This window comes from Trachurus trachurus (genome assembly GCF_905171665.1).
Source record: "Trachurus trachurus genome assembly, chromosome: 3".
In the NCBI taxonomy this organism is placed as follows: domain Eukaryota; kingdom Metazoa; phylum Chordata; class Actinopteri; order Carangiformes; family Carangidae; genus Trachurus; species Trachurus trachurus.
In genome coordinates, this window is record NC_139893.1 from 37,240,975 (window position 1) to 37,256,870 (window position 15,896).

Consider the following 15,896-nt stretch of genomic DNA (forward strand, 5'->3'; position numbering starts at 1 on the left):
AGCGATCTGACCTCGTCTTTCCCTCTTGTTTTGTGTATTTGACCCAGTTCAGTTTTTGGTTAACAAGTTTGTCTAGCTGTTTTGAAACCTCTGCCTGTGATTATTGGATCTTCTGGTTTCTGACTTTAGGCTTTACACCACGTATGCAGTTCTGGCAAATTAAGATAGTGGACATGAAGTCAAGTGGATTTCCAAATGTGCTCCACTCTACAACCGCCTCTCTGGCTCAAACTGGACGACTTGATGAGCGGCCACAGTGTTAACAGGGGCCACTCCACTAAATGTTGAGAGTGGTGATCATTAAAAGATCAGAATAGAATAGAATAGAAAAAGTAAATTTAGCAGTTGTTGATGATGACAGACACCACCTCACACACTCCTCTGATGTGAGCACACACCGTTTTCCAAGTAACAGTAAAAAAGGTGAAGCTTCAATCATTATCATTACAATTTACAAGATGATCAACTGATCAACAGAAATCAGTTTCCTTCAGGGTTGTTAAATTATTCACTGTGAGTAGTTCTGTCAACTGTTTCATGTTATTTAAATATTCATTAATCACAGTGTGTGAACCTCATTAACTTCACTCTAGTCCCAATAAATTAAGTTTAGTTAACCTAACATTAAGCCTGTTTTTTGTTCTGTTTTGTTATTTGAAGCTTTAGTGAGTCTATGATTATTTCCTTGATCCTTTTCCTACATTTATTTCCGGCCTTACTCTTTTTCAGACATCCTGTTTTAGCAATGTATTATTTTATTTTCATGTTTACTCATACCTTATTCTGGTTTTACTCATTTTGTTACAGCTCATCTATTTTTGTATTTTATTATTTTCTAATTATCTGCGCTTTCCAGCTTTGAGCGTTTCCTTAGCTCCCATTATTATGGTTTTATATCTATTTTCTCTCTGTGTGTGTGAGGGGGTGGATCCATTAGACCTGATTTGTATAAGATTTTTTTTAATACAAGCAACACTACACAATGTGCTTCATAGAAAAGAAGCAATAAAAACACCAAAGTGTGCTGTGTTGCTTTTATAAAAAGTCTTAAAGTCTGATGGCTTGATTGATTGATTAATATTGGAGTAAATGAATGCATGTTGTTGTTTCAGTGTCACAATTTCATGAAAAATGAAAGTGCAAATCACGCGAGATTTGCACTGACAGGAAGAGCAGTGAACCGAGACACTGGGAGTTTCCGCCAAAAACAAGCTTAAAATATAGACTTATTTATTTTTTTTCGGAACAATTTCTCATGTCGGGGCTTCAATTCAAGAGGGACATTACAGACGAGCAGTGTGGAGGTATTTGGATGTTTTTTGGTGTGTCTTTTTGGACGAAGAAAAGTGGTATCCACTCACAACCATTATGGACAAATACTGCTGTGCGGACCCCCCCGTAACTCAGAGAAGGAACGGAGGACTCTGAAAATTCTCACAGCTCTTAGTTGACATGAGGGTGAGTAGATAATGAGTGAAATTTGAATTTTGGGTGAACTATCCCTTTAAGGATAGTTTTTGTGCACTATGAATGGTGTGGGTCATGCAATGTGTAGCTATGTGGGGGGGTCATTACATGTGTGTGTGTATGAGAGCGTGTGTTGCTTTGAGGTTGTTTCTATGGAGCTGCAGATGGACAGAGTCCAAAACAAATGTCCCCACGGAGACAATGAAGTATATTGAACTGAATTGAATTGAAACATATGACACTCACCCTGTAGTTGGAGTGGGCTCTGTTGTTGATGAACTGGCCCATAGGGTTGTGTTCAGTGTGTCCGGGGGAGTACAGGCCCTCAGAGGGGCCGGTGGGCACGTGGTGGAAGAGGAACCAGAAACCTGTCTCCTGAGGGATCACACACACACACACACACACACACACACACACACACACAGGGAGAGAGAACAATTAATGTCCAGGTAATAAACCTAAACATAGGCGGAGTGATACAGCGCGGAGCCTGTCTGTGTGGAGGAATACTGAAGCAAGTTGGTCAGTTCCAGATAAACGGCTTTTTCTGACCAGTTGATGAACTGAAAATAATGTGCATATATAACGTCCTACACTTAAATAGGTGTTAAATAAGTCTATATTTCAAGCTTGTTTGTAGCGGAAGCTCCTCTTCCTGGTCCGTTCAAATCTCGCACGAAGATGAGCTTCCGCTACAAACAAGCTTGAAATATAGACTTATTTAATTTTTTTCGGAACAATTTTGCATTTCGGGGCTTCAATACAAGACGGACATTACATACGAGCAGCATGGAGGTATTTGGATGTTTTTTGGTGTGTCTTTTTGTTACGAAGACAGTTGGTATCCATTTGCAACCGTTATATGGACATGCACTGCTACGCCGAGACCCCCTGTAACTCAGAGAAGCCACGGAGGACTCTGAAACTTCTCCCAGCCCTTAGTCCACATGAGGGTGAGTAGATAATGAGATTTCAATTTTGGGTGAACTATCCCTTTAAAGTGGAATTCCATTTATAACATTGTCCTGAACCATCAATTCATGACCATAAACCTGATCACCAGTCTGAACAAGGGCCTCAGAGCTCTGGGTCAGTCTTCTACCTCATAAATCAATAGTGAATCTGCCCCAGGACCAAAGGCAGAGCAGTCAACTGTACGCACAAAAAGAGGTTTCTGAATGAAATAAGACAGAACCCTGCACTCTCATGTAGAGCTCTATTCCTTCATAACATTCATAACACATGTGCAGAACTGCAGCCTCTGTGTGTATGTGTGTGTGTGTGTGTGTCAGCCTGTCCGTTTCGGTGTTGTTCGTCGCAGGTATGCAAATGAGAAAAGTTATTACATCGGCGAGGATAAATGAGATTCTCTCTCTCCGCCCGATGTCTCCCTGTGAAATCCCAGAGGTCTGATCATAATTGGCACTCCATCATAGTGAAAGTGCGCCGGGGCCTCTGTCTGTTGTCGGCTTGATTCTGAAGTTAATAGGAGTATACAGCCATTAATCTGACCTGGCAACGTGGTAATGAGACCTCCACCTGGAAAGGCATGGGATGGGGGTGGGGGGTGTGGGTGTGGGTGGTGTGTGGGGTGTGTGGGGTGATAGGAGGTAAAAAAAATAAAAATAAAATAGAGAAGCCGGAGTGAGAAACTCACCTCTGAGCCGGCAGCGGCACAGTTGATGAGGTTGTTATTGGGGTTGGCGATCCAGAAAGTTGATGTGGCGCTGTGAAGAGGAAGCGTGTTGGAGAGGAGGGAAACACTTGGTTATTGGCTTGTGATGTTGTGGTAAACAAAGACTGTTAACACTGACGGAGAAGCTTTTCCACTGACACACTGATTCTGCATCCTTTAAAGGGATAGTTCAACATTTTGGCAAATTGGCCCATTGCTACAATCCCTATAGTTTTAGGAGTAGGTTCATTATCTTTAATTGTCGGTGCAAGCTATTTTTAGAACGGCGGAGCAGAGCCGTGAGCCGCTCAGAGCTGCGCTACGGAGGCTAATGGGATTTCTTGGTTTCCCTCATCAAACTCATCAAATACACAATCCAACAACTCCAAAACGCTCTGGTGAACAAGTTGTGACCTGCACATTCACCACGCTATGAGATAATAACAGAACGTTACCAGACAGAGTTGTTTTTGTAAATTCATGCAAAACCACTGATGTGCGTTCCCATTGGGGGCAGTTTTTCAGCAAGCAGTCTCTGTATTTGCCTTGAAAACAACTCTGTCTCATAATGTTCCGTTATCATCTCATAGCGTGGTGAATGTGCAGGTCACAACTTGTCCACCAGAGCGTTGTGGAGTTGTTGGATTGTGTATTTAATGAGTTTGATGAGGGAAACCAAGAAATTCCATTAGCTTCCATAGCGTAGCTCTGAACAGCTCGCGGCTCTGCTCTGCCATTCTATAAATAGCTTGCACCGACAATTAAAGGTAACCAACCTACTCCTAAAACTATAGGGATTGTGGCAATAGGCCAATTTGCCAAAATGTTGAAATATCCCTTTAAAATCAAGTCAGGAATTATTTTTTCTGGTCACCTTAGATCTTTCACTGGTGCAACTTTAAAAAAAAAAAAATGTAATTCCTGAAGGTACAACCAGGGTATCTACTGTTACAAGAATCCAAAAGTACGGTGGCCTTGAGAGCTCAACTTAACCGCAGCTTAAGAAAACACATCCAAACAGATACAAAATAAAAACAACCGAGCCAGGCGCATCACTTTTTAATGTCCCCCTGGAAACTGTTTGTGTGTTTTGTCTGTTTGGATGTGTCTTGTTGAGCTGCTGGGAGCTCACACGTGAACAACAGCAGAAATAAAAAAATAAAAAAGAAAGGAAGAAAACAAAACAAAAACATTTGAGCTCACAGACTCACAGAGGATCAGCAGAAAGATGAAAGCAGGAATAAGACAGGTGTCGCACAGGTCTACACAAACCCATCCCATCAGATCTGAACCAATATGTGACATAAAAGGCTCCTTGTGATTGCAGCATAACTTGTCAAATCATCTAAAAATACATATTGGAGTTCAAAATAGAGACATTTGATATGCCAACATTCACAGTATGTGACACTGTAGTCCAGAGGTGGGAGAAAGTCCCTATGTTGCAAGTCCAAGTAGAGTCTCAAGTCTTTGCTCTCAAGTCTCGAGTAGAGTCTCAAGTCTTTGCTCTCAAGTCCCAAGTCAAGTCCAAGTCCTAAGATTTTTGTTTCGAGTCCCAACCAAGTCCTAAGATTTTTTTTCGAGTCCCAACCAAGTCCTAAGATTTTTGTTTCGAGTCCCAACCAAGTCCAAAGATTTTTGTTTCGAGTCCCAAACAAATTGATTATAATTAAAGGGATAGTTCACCCTAGAATGATATTTCGCTCATTATCTACTCACCCTCATGTTGACTAAGGGCTGGAAGAATTATCAGAGTCCACCGTCCCTTCTCTGAGTTACAGGGGGTCTCGGCGTAGCAGTGCATTTCAATGCAACGGTTGCAAAGGGACACCGGAGCTCTTCGTAAAAGAACACACACAAAAAAACATCCAAATACCTCCATGATGCTCGTATGTAATGTCCGTCTTGTGCTGAAGCTTGTAGCGGAAGCTTCTCGAAGCTCCTCTTCCTGGTCCGTCCAAATCTCGCGTGATTCGCAGTAACCGCACTGACGCCGGCGCAAATCACGCGAGATTTGGACGGACCAGGAAGAGGAGCTTCGAGAAGCTTCCGCTACAAACAAGCTTAAAATATAGACTTATTTAATTTTTTTCGGGACAATTACGCAATTTGGGGCTTCAGCACAAGACGGACATTACATACGAGCATCATGGAGGTATTTGGATGTTTTTTTGTGTGTGTTTTTTTACGAAGAGCTCCGGTGTCCCTTTGCAACCGTTGCATTGAAATGCACTGCTACGCCGAGACCCCCTGTAACTCAGAGAAGGGACGGTGGACTCTGATAATTCTTCCAGCCCTTAGTCAACATGAGGGTGAGTAGATAATGAGCGAAATATCATTCTAGGGTGAACTATCCCTTTAATAATGATACATAAAGATCATGACCACGCTTCAATTGTTAAGTTGTTATTATGCTATTTAAAATTGACGTAGGCCTACATTAACATGCCAGAAATCTTGCGTGATCGAATGTGATCTGACGTAGCTTCTCTGTTGATGCTAGCCATCAAAGATACTCTATTAATCCGTCTTTGGTAGCCATGGAGCTGTTAGCCACACTGGTTTGTTATGCTACGTGTGCTGCAGTCAGATCGCTTATTTATTGGTTACATTCAATTTCACATAACGTTCCGCGGAGCCGGTGACTCAGGATTGTCGAGTTCCCCCACACACAAGCCGACTTTTGATCCAAACGGTCACGATTATCGGAGCCGACAATCGTAAATATTGAACATGTTTAATATTTACGATTGTCGGCGCCAACCGCTTTACGAGCCGATTGTCGGGAGAATTTAAATCTTAAAACACCACAATCCAGAACCAGAATCTCATAAAATAATCTTAAAAGCCTAAAATAATTGGGCGATTTTTGTCTTTGGTCGGAAGGGGGAAAATCGGGGCAAAATCAGCCAGATTATCTTTATGTGTGTGGTAGGCTTTGGTATGTTGGCATTAATCATACAGCCAAGACTGATAACAGGAGTGGGTTCCATAGCTATAGAACGTCTCTGACTGGCTGCTACGGTATAACATTGATGTGATTATTTTAATATTTGTGCTTGCTTCATGTGACTTGACTTGAATTCAAGTCAAGAGGGTTAAGTCCAAGTAGAGTCTCAAGTCTTTGCTCTCAAGTCCAAGTAGAGTCTCAAGTCTTTGGCATCAAGTCCCAAGCGAGTCCAAGTCTTTTTCTGATTTGATCAAGCAAGTCTTAAGTCATCAAAATCGGGACTCGAGTCCAAGTCAAGTCTCAAGTCCCGAGTCCAAGTCCACACCTCTGCTGTAGTCATATATAGGATGTGATTCATTACAGCAGAGACTCCCCATCTCTAGTTTGCACGCGAGACATTATGTGGACAAGTCCATACTAAAGATGACAACCATTCATTTCCATTATTGCCCATCCACCCAGAGCACGATCCCTTCAGGCTGTGTTTCTGAGGATGGATCAGTCTGTATTTATCAAGCGTCTTACAGTCCCATTTTAGTCTTAAGTGCTGAGAATTTGTGGAATTCAGTCCTTCTCTCAAATTTAAGAATAAAAACTGTTTATCAACTTTCTCAAGTCTAAGAATCACTCCCACTCCCCCAGATATTCAAGAGACGTCCAGAGGTGTCCTCAGTGGTTAGGAGTTGTCAGTAGGGGACGGCACTGAGACGAGAGAGACGTGTGGGAATCAAGGGGGCAGTTGTCGGTCTGAGAAGTGAAGCTCACTTCCGCATTCAAAAAACTGCAATCCCCTCGGCTGTCGCTGGGGGCTGGCTCCAGAAGGGAGCAACTCCAATTGAGCCCCATGTTAAAATAGCCGATTTTACAGCTTAAAAAAACATATTTACAGCCTGGTACATTTTATTTTTTTGGTCTCAATCGATAGTTTCTACCCCCGCACACACTCTGAGGGGGGTGAATTTTTTTTAAACTCTACCGTTTTACTATTATTAGGTTTAAAGTTCCGGCCAATTAGGGAGCAGAACCGTTGAGTGACAGGTCCGGCGACCGCTGCTTCGAGGCCAGTGGGCGGGCTCTCGGCCGGCCAACGGCCGCACCGCTCCAAATATGGCAAGTAGAATCCAACAGACTCCTCCAAACCAATGGGTGACGTCACGGACGCTACGTCCATTCTTTTTACAGTCTATGGTGGGAATCTTCCGGGAGTGAAAAGACGTTCTGGATTAGACAATGTAACGCTGAATTAATGAATTGTTAAGATTTGGGACATTTATTTTTGATTCATTCCCCATGTATATATTTTGTAGATTATTGACAAAATATTGTTGAATTGAAGATATTTCAATAAGGATTTCATTTAACGATTGGTTATTTAATTCCTATGAATTTGTAAGTGATGTCATCTAAAATTCCATTTACGTCACAGTACTGTCGTAACTCAGCTCACAGACTGACACTTTAGATTCACTACACTTTGCTAAACATGTGAATAAGACACTTGATAACTTGATAACTTTACTTTTTACTTAAAGCAGATATCAGCTTCACGGCCGTTTCGGCTAATGCTGCGTTCAAGGCAGGCTTTTGAAACCGTAAGTTACAGCTTCAAGTCACAACTACGACTTGGTAGCGTTCCAGGTAACCCGTAGCTCGTGTTTTTACCATCCTGTTGTCTGTGAAAGTTCCCTATAACGGCCACTCGTAACTTCCGACCCGTGAACTCGTACCAGATCGAACTGGTATGACTTCACAGGAAGGAAAAACACAAAGTACGAGTTTCTTTGAACGCACCATGAGTTAGCAGCCCCCGCCCTTGTCAGGCATCAATTGGTCCTCGTGCTACGTCACCACATTCACGCGCATCCCTTGGCTGCACACACAGCCCTTCATGCCGTTCTCTCTCCTCATTGGATAACACTTGTATCCCACAAGGAAAATTTTCTCCTCGGGTTACAGCAGAGCAGAGTGACGGAGAGACTCGTGTTTAGGCTGAAATACTTCATGTAAGTGATTGCTGACGGAAAATAGGACTATTTAGGACTTATATTAACAAAAACATTCCACTGATATCTGCTTTAAAAGTATATATATATATATATTTTTTTTTTTTTTTTTGCCTTGATAGGATAGTTGAGAAAGACAGGAAATGGGGAGGCAGAGAGAGGGGGAAGGACATGCAATATTTTTTTTCGTAGGATAGGTCCGGGAAAGTCTCGCCTTCCCCGCCTCTGATTGGCGAGATGAACTCTCCTCCGATTGGTTGTTTGATTTGGCCGTGTAACGTCATCTCACAACAGTACTGCAGTAAACTAAAATATACACAAACTGAAACTTCTAGTGTGTTCTGACGCCATGGCGTAGCGGCTTGCATTTTCGCCTGCGGTGTGGTGAATCCGAGTTCGATCCCTGCTGGTTTCACATTCCGAAAAATGTTGTTTTTAAATTTATATTCCAAGTTTACATTTTGAGTTTGAGAGAAGTGTAATTCTGCCATTGGTTAGGTTTAGGCAATGAAGAAAGGAGTTGGTTAAGTTTAGTAAAAAGACCAGGGGCCTCATTTATCAAAGAGCGTGTAAAAGTCCTCTTAAATTTTCAGTACGACGGAAAGGCAAAATGTGCGTACGACCAAAAAATATACACTCTTTTCAGATCTATCAAACTCCGCGTACACACGGCTGCACGGTATTTCCCTTGAAAAGCGTGGATGAGAACACGCCTCATACCCAGCCCCCTAAATGGCCCCACACAACCATATATGGTCAATGCAAATCAGTTACGTGCATATTAAGTAGCCATGTGCACTCTGGAAACGTGTGGAATGACGTCAGTGGAAGACGGTGAAGACAACAGACGGACTGAGAGCGGAGAAAGAAGCGGAATTTCTCTGAAAGCGAGATACACGGTAACACGGCAGTATCAGTCAGAAACATCATCTTGCATTGAAAGGCTACAATACAAACAAAAAACTCCCAAATCTAAATGAAACAGAACAGAAAGAAGAAGAATCACATTCATTCTGCCCCTTATTTTAGATTATGTCATAATAATTTAAAGCAGGGTTTCCACTGCCAGTCAGTACTACTTTGCACCCCTTTCCACTAACCCCCAACTGCCGTTCACTGGACGACTTTGATTTTCATTTGTGCATAGCTATAAAAATAAAAAAAATAAAAAAACATTGAAGTCCACCAGTCTGTGACTTTTCCTAAAATGATGTTGGGCAGCACCAATTTTTGTTAAATAGGCTACAATAAATATTATTCACACAAAAAATATCGATCATGTTTTCTCATTTGCTTTGATTTGCGCCGACATTATTGGGCTTGCTGCTTGCTTGTGTGTGTCCACAGTCTGGTAACACACGCACGTCGCAGAAATTATTTTCCAGACTGGACAGACTGGTTGTGGAAGAGGTGTAGCCTACATGCAAGGGAAAAATATCAATATGATATCAAAAGAAAACGAAATTCGTTTTATAAAGCCAGTATTTAGGAGCAAACTAGTGTAAATGCACAGGGGGAAAATCTGAGTCGCTGTGCTTTTCATGTAAAGTGCCGACGTCAACACTTGTGCGGTGGTGGTGGTGGTGGGGGTGCTGGGGGGGGGGTCATCATCACCACCACTTGCTACTTCAAACAGTGGCCACGCTCCTCTCTCCCTCGTCGCTGCAGTTCTCTGACTCTGCAGCGGCGTCGCCAATTCCTCCTGTTCTTCAAAAATCGTGTAAATGCCGGTACGCCATGGTCAGACTGGTCGTAAATTTCGGCACTTTCTCCCGACAGGTTTTGGTTTGATAGATCCCAAATTAGGCGGAGAAAAGTGCGTACGCACAAAACGGGGGAAAGACCGTGTAAAAAAACGTGTATCCACAATGATAAATGAGGCCCCAGGTAGAGTGTAGACAGGCCAGATAGATAGAGAGAGTCCAGGTAGATCTAGGCACTTATCACACTTTGCCAACAGCCTGCGTTTCACAGCCAAAACAAACAACCAATCAGACGAGAGCCCTTCTAGCCAATCAGAGTCGAAAATGGAGCCCATCTAGCCAATCAGAGGCATCAAATGGCCAACCAATGCGGGATTCGAACCTGGGCCGACTGCAGTGAGGACTGTATCCTCTGCATATGGGATGCCTGCTTTAGTGCAGCTTTCAGCTAAGAATTTTACTCAAATTCAACTCTTAGCAGTGTTGTTTCTAAGAAGTTTGATAAATACGGCCCCAGACGCATCAGAAGGACAGATTACTCTCCAGACGGACACCTCTGTCTTTCTGAACGTGGACCACCTCAAAGTTCAAAGTTCTTCCCTCGCTTCTAGAATAACTGTCATGCCCTGAACTTCCGTACAGCGCTCTGATCTGGTCAACAGCGTATCATTTCAGTGTAACGCCCCTTGCACGCCACACACACTTGAAAACGGGGATCAGAAGGAATAGATTATCACAGCGTGTAGGTGGGCGTACTGCAGGATGTGACAATGATGGCCTGAGTCATCACATTCTCTACTTTCATCCCTTTCAAACACTCCTTGTCATGAGCTCTGACAGTTTCCTCTGAGGAAGGTTATTGTTGTGTGTGTGTGTGTGTCTGATGTCAATATGAAAACATCAGTTCAGACACTCCGCCAGCACCGGGTGATGTCTCCTTCAACTTCAATTCACTTTGACTGCACATCTTTAGGAAACAATAATGCCAATGTGTAATAGTGAATGTTATCATGCAATGATTTAAATGGTTGCACACCAGCTAGTGCAACCAGCTGCTCCACCACAGCAGCAGCAGCAGACAGCTCCTCTCACTGCAGGACCAGATCCTCTGTCCTCACCGCCATCAGCCAGGGAGGGGCTCACTGAATTATTACTGTTTAGGATAAGGTGTCATTATCATTACAGTTAATTATTGCTACTGTTATTATAAGAAGGACAAGTACATTTCCTCATCATCCATCCAATTGGATAATCTCATCCATCCAATTGGATAATTCCATCCATCCATCTATCCAATTGGATAATTCCATCAATTCATCCATCCATCCATCCGATTGGATAATTCCATCCATCCAATTGGATAACTGAATAATTCCATCCATCCATCCAATTGGATAATTGCATCCATCCATCCATCTGAATAATTCCATCCATCCATCCAATTGGATAACTGAATAATTCCATCCATCCATCCATCCATCCATCCATCCATCCATCTGGATAATTCCATCCATCCATCCATCTGGATAATTCAACCCATCCATCCATCCATCCATCCATCCATCCATCCATCCATCCATCCATCCATCCATCCATCCATCCATCCATCCATCCATCCATCCATCCATCCATCCATCCATCCATCCATCCATCCATCCATCTGGATAATTCCATCCACCCATCTATCCAATTGGATAATTCCATCCATCCATCCAATTGGATAACTGGATAATTCCATCCATCCATCCATCCATCCATCCATCCATCCATCCATCCATCCATCTGGATAATTCCATCCATCCATCCAATTGGATAACTGAATAATTCCATTAATCCATCCATCCAGTTGGATAATTCCATCCATCCATTCATCCATCTGAATAATTCCATCCATCCAATTGGATAATTCCATCCATCCATCCATCCATCCATCCATTTGGATAATTCCATCCATCCATTCAACTATCCAATTGGACAATCCATCCATCTATCCAATTGGATGATTCCATCCATCCATCCATCTGTCCATCCATCCATCCATCCATCCATGCTGTCCCATAGGTCACGGTATCCCATCATTGTCAACATATTCAAATAGTATGAGTAAAGAATTAGGAAACAAAATAATCTTCCACCCCACCCCACACACACACACACGTAACACATGCAACCCTGACACAGCTGCGTCTTCCCAAAATCTATCATTGTTCTCATCTGAGCATCTGAAATCAACAGCTCGCTGACGGTGGGAGGAGCCAGCGGAGAGCGCACAAAGCCGACTGGAGATGAATCATCATGAATCTGACACCGGGGAAAACTGCGAGCACAATGGCGTTTGATTAAAGAGGGATGTCTGAACCACAGCAACAAACACACTGGGACTTGGAAACCATTACAGTATACAATTATCCAGACAAATTGGACAAAAATCCTCATTAGCAGAACAGCGCACTGGGTGAAACCCGGCTGGTCTACCTGCATAAATTAGGAATGAGGGGAAGAAAAAAATGGAAAAGACGAGAGAACGACGTGACGTCGGAGCCAGAGAATCCCTGCAGTCTCATCATGTTGGAGAGCAGGTGGATGAGTCGGTATCAGTAAAAGCCAGTGTATCCCTAACCTTGGCCTTTGTGCTGTGCAGCTGAAGGCACAGGCAGTGTGGTTGAGATAAGACGTCACGTGACCTGGATTAAACTGCTTTATATTCTGAGCTGCATCTTTATGCTTTAAGTATAATACCTCTCTACCAGGCTACCTACTAGTGTGTGTGTGTATGTGTATGTGTCTCTGTTTGTGCGTACCATGTTGGCTGCAGTTTGCAACTTCTTTACTGGATCTGAATTCCTCAGTTTTTAAAGCTCTTCCAAAGTGAAGTGATTGAATTAAAGACAAATGCAGTCCTCGTTGTTTGGAGAGGGGGGGAACAAAAAGAAAAGAAAAGGGAAACACTCTGTGGATAAACACAGAGACTTGTGTTCTACAAAGGCTGTTTGTACTTTTGAAAGATACAGACTGGGTTGTGTTTACACAGACAGCTGCAGCCTCGCAGTAACTTCAGCTAAACCCACTCCTGGCAGAAGGAGCACTGTGGTGTTTTATCTCCCCATCACTTACAATGGAAGCACATTAGAGATGGTTAAATGACTGGGAGTTGGACTGATAACAGTGAGAGTTATCCACCAATCAGGAGGGTCGGTGGTTTGATCCCCCAGCCCCTCCAGTCCACACATGTCAAATAATCCATGTAGGAGATACAGAGCCAAAAACCACCAGCGTGTGACTGATGATTGATAGATTGAATAACTGTGTAATATGTAGATAAGTGCTGCGTGAATGTGTGAATTTTGTCTTGTAAAGCGCTCCGAGTGGTCGTTACCACTAGAAAAACACTTCATAAATGCAAGTCCATTTACCATTTATTGTTTCACTGTATGTTTATGAGTGAGCTGCAGCAGCGGGGACCGGCCTATAAACTCTGCTGCCAGCTCCCACCACCATCGGTCGGTGGAGGTTACACTGCCACCAGCCCAGTGTGGGAGTTTCTCTGTCACAGTGAATATGCTTCGACTGCAGAGTGTTGCCACTTTAATGCCTCTCTCACTAGATTCACTCATTTCCCACAACTGTAAAATGTAAAACACTTCAGTCAGACATGAAACTACTTCTCTTTGTCTCAGCAACAGAAAAAGTCCGACATTAATTCCTCAATCATATGTTCACAACAGTCTGTTCACCATCAAACAAAGCAGCCACAATTCTGCTATACCGGTGATAATAATAATAATTCATGCACTTAACGTATACCTAGTTTGACTTTAATATATGTTTCATTCATTGTAGTCATCATATATGTATACCTAATTAAAATTTTGATGGACATCTAATTATAAGTTTATTTATCAGAAGATGTATAGAGTGTTCATACAGACTTTTCTATTTCCATCTAAGTTAGCAGTTAATTATTCCATATATTTATCTTTATCTATAAGGGTAGGCAAGATGAGACATTCAGAAATATCTAGTAAAATAATTTTCAAAGTATCAGATTTTTAACCTTTGGTATATTTTGTATTCATGTTGGTTTTATGTTGTTTGTGATGACATTTGAATATTTTTTTTAAACAAAAGTAAGGCTGAATGCCCCTGAAAATGTCAAATTCTGTAACCACAAAAGAATGATAAATATTAAATATTTGATCCACCAACAGTGGATTTAGGTGTACTGTACTTGTAAAAAGTATACTTTCTTCTGGAAACATTAAACTGAATTAGATTTTTTTTTTTTTGCTGTATTTTTACATATCCTAAAAACACTGCCTTTTCCCCCTAAATAATGTGACAAATGATGTAAAATTGTCAACAAACATACAGTAGTGTTGCATTGCAAAAGTGAATTACATTTATTCCACATTTGAGTCGAGATTTATTTTCCTGTATATAATCAGATTTTAATACAAAAAAATAAATACACGATGACACCGGGTTGCATCACGTCGTTGACCCTTCCATACATTACATTTATCATCTACGTATTCACATAGAGACATATATACACATGAGTTACATTTATAATACTGTTATGATATGTTAACATAACATATCCAGGCCTTTTGAACAAACCTCAGGTACTTCATGTAGAATAGAGAGGGAACGATCACCATGGCTACAATGACTCATGGAGATGTGAGTATTAATTGGCTCTGATGAATTATCTGCTGAGCACATTTGTTTGTGTTGCAGTATTTCCACTACATGTTATCATCCATCATTTCAATGCAACTTGCCAATAGAATAGATTTAAAGTTTTCTCATTTGTTTTGTGGGTTTGTTGATTCACTGCTGATGTGTGATCAGGTGTTGTGTAACGAATCATTCGCTGACCTTTGAAACGTTGGTGGATAATTGGAAATGTCATCTGTCATATTGAGGAACGAGAAACGATCGCAACTGTTCCAACACTCACATGATTTAACTTCACCGACTGGAACAAAAGGACACTAAAGTCAAACTAAAATGTGTGAGTCTAAGGGCGTATTCACACCAGGAAAGTTCGATAGTTCACTGGCTTTGGTGCGGACCCTTTTTTTTTTTTTTTTTTTTTAACTTGGTACGGTTTGTATTCACATTGCATTTTTTCCATTCTAGTATGTTGTCGGACACTCCTTGTAACTATCTGAGACTGTCAGTGTGAAAAAAATGCACGTTTATAGGGCAAACTTAGCTGGGCTGCAGGCTGCCTGACCAGCTCAATACTGGAGCCACCTCAATAATTCTATTATCCATCACTCACATATACAGAAAAACATATGAAAACAGGGCCCAGGTTGAAAAAAAACAAAGTTTCCCTTTAATCATTCTCTCAGGATGGATGACCGCGTTGCCGATCGGCATATAGTCACATTCATTTCCTATTAGTTAACGGTTATTAATCAGATAACGAACTTCTGTTATCAGTTAAAAAATATATTATGGGTGCGTCCTCTCCAGCATCTGATAAATGTTTTCCTCTGACCAGATATCAAGGCGTGTCTATCTGTGATCCATGTTGACCTATGGCTCATTGTTGAATCCAAGTAGACGCTTGGATTTTGCATTTGGTTTGTAAAAGGTTCGGTCTGCGTTCACACCAGACACAAATTGCACCAGGGTTCGTTTGGGACTCTGGTGCGGACCAAACAAGTGAACCGAGTCCCAGCTGCAGAGGTGGTCTCTCGGTCTCGGTTCACTTGTTTGATCCACACCAGAGTCCGGTTTGTATTCACACTTCCCCAAAAAGTCAGCACCAAGGAAAAAGTTCACTTCAAGTGAACTAAACAAGCCTGGTGTGAATACGCCCTAAGAAACAGTGAACTATTTGTTATTGTCAAGCTGATAAGCTTTTGTTTTCTTGGATCTTTCAGAGATCGGGGAAACTCGTGTTTATTTTATTGTCTTTGTATCTTTGTTTTGGTGAGTCCCTCATGTCAAAACAGAGTTATGGCCTTGAAGCATCTCTCTGCTGTTGCAGCTGCTTCATCTGTTTGCATGTTAAACTGTTACATATTGGATGGTTGTTGTTGGTTTTATGGCTCTATATGGAGGAAATGTACAGATGTCCA

The 15,896-nt window shown here is 41.9% G+C and overlaps 1 protein-coding gene across 1 annotated transcript in view; it reads right to left on the reverse strand.

The window, feature by feature from the left end:
* Window positions 1-15,896, reverse strand: part of cemip (cell migration inducing hyaluronidase 1) — a 147,454-nt gene that overhangs the window by 44,015 nt on the left and 87,543 nt on the right. Inside the window, exons 14-15 of the mRNA XM_083995386.1 lie at window positions 3,125-3,194; window positions 1,714-1,842 (exon numbers count right to left, since the gene is read on the reverse strand). Of these exons, the coding sequence (XP_083851512.1) occupies window positions 1,714-1,842; window positions 3,125-3,194 (199 nt within the window). The remainder of the gene's footprint in view (window positions 1-1,713; window positions 1,843-3,124; window positions 3,195-15,896) is intronic.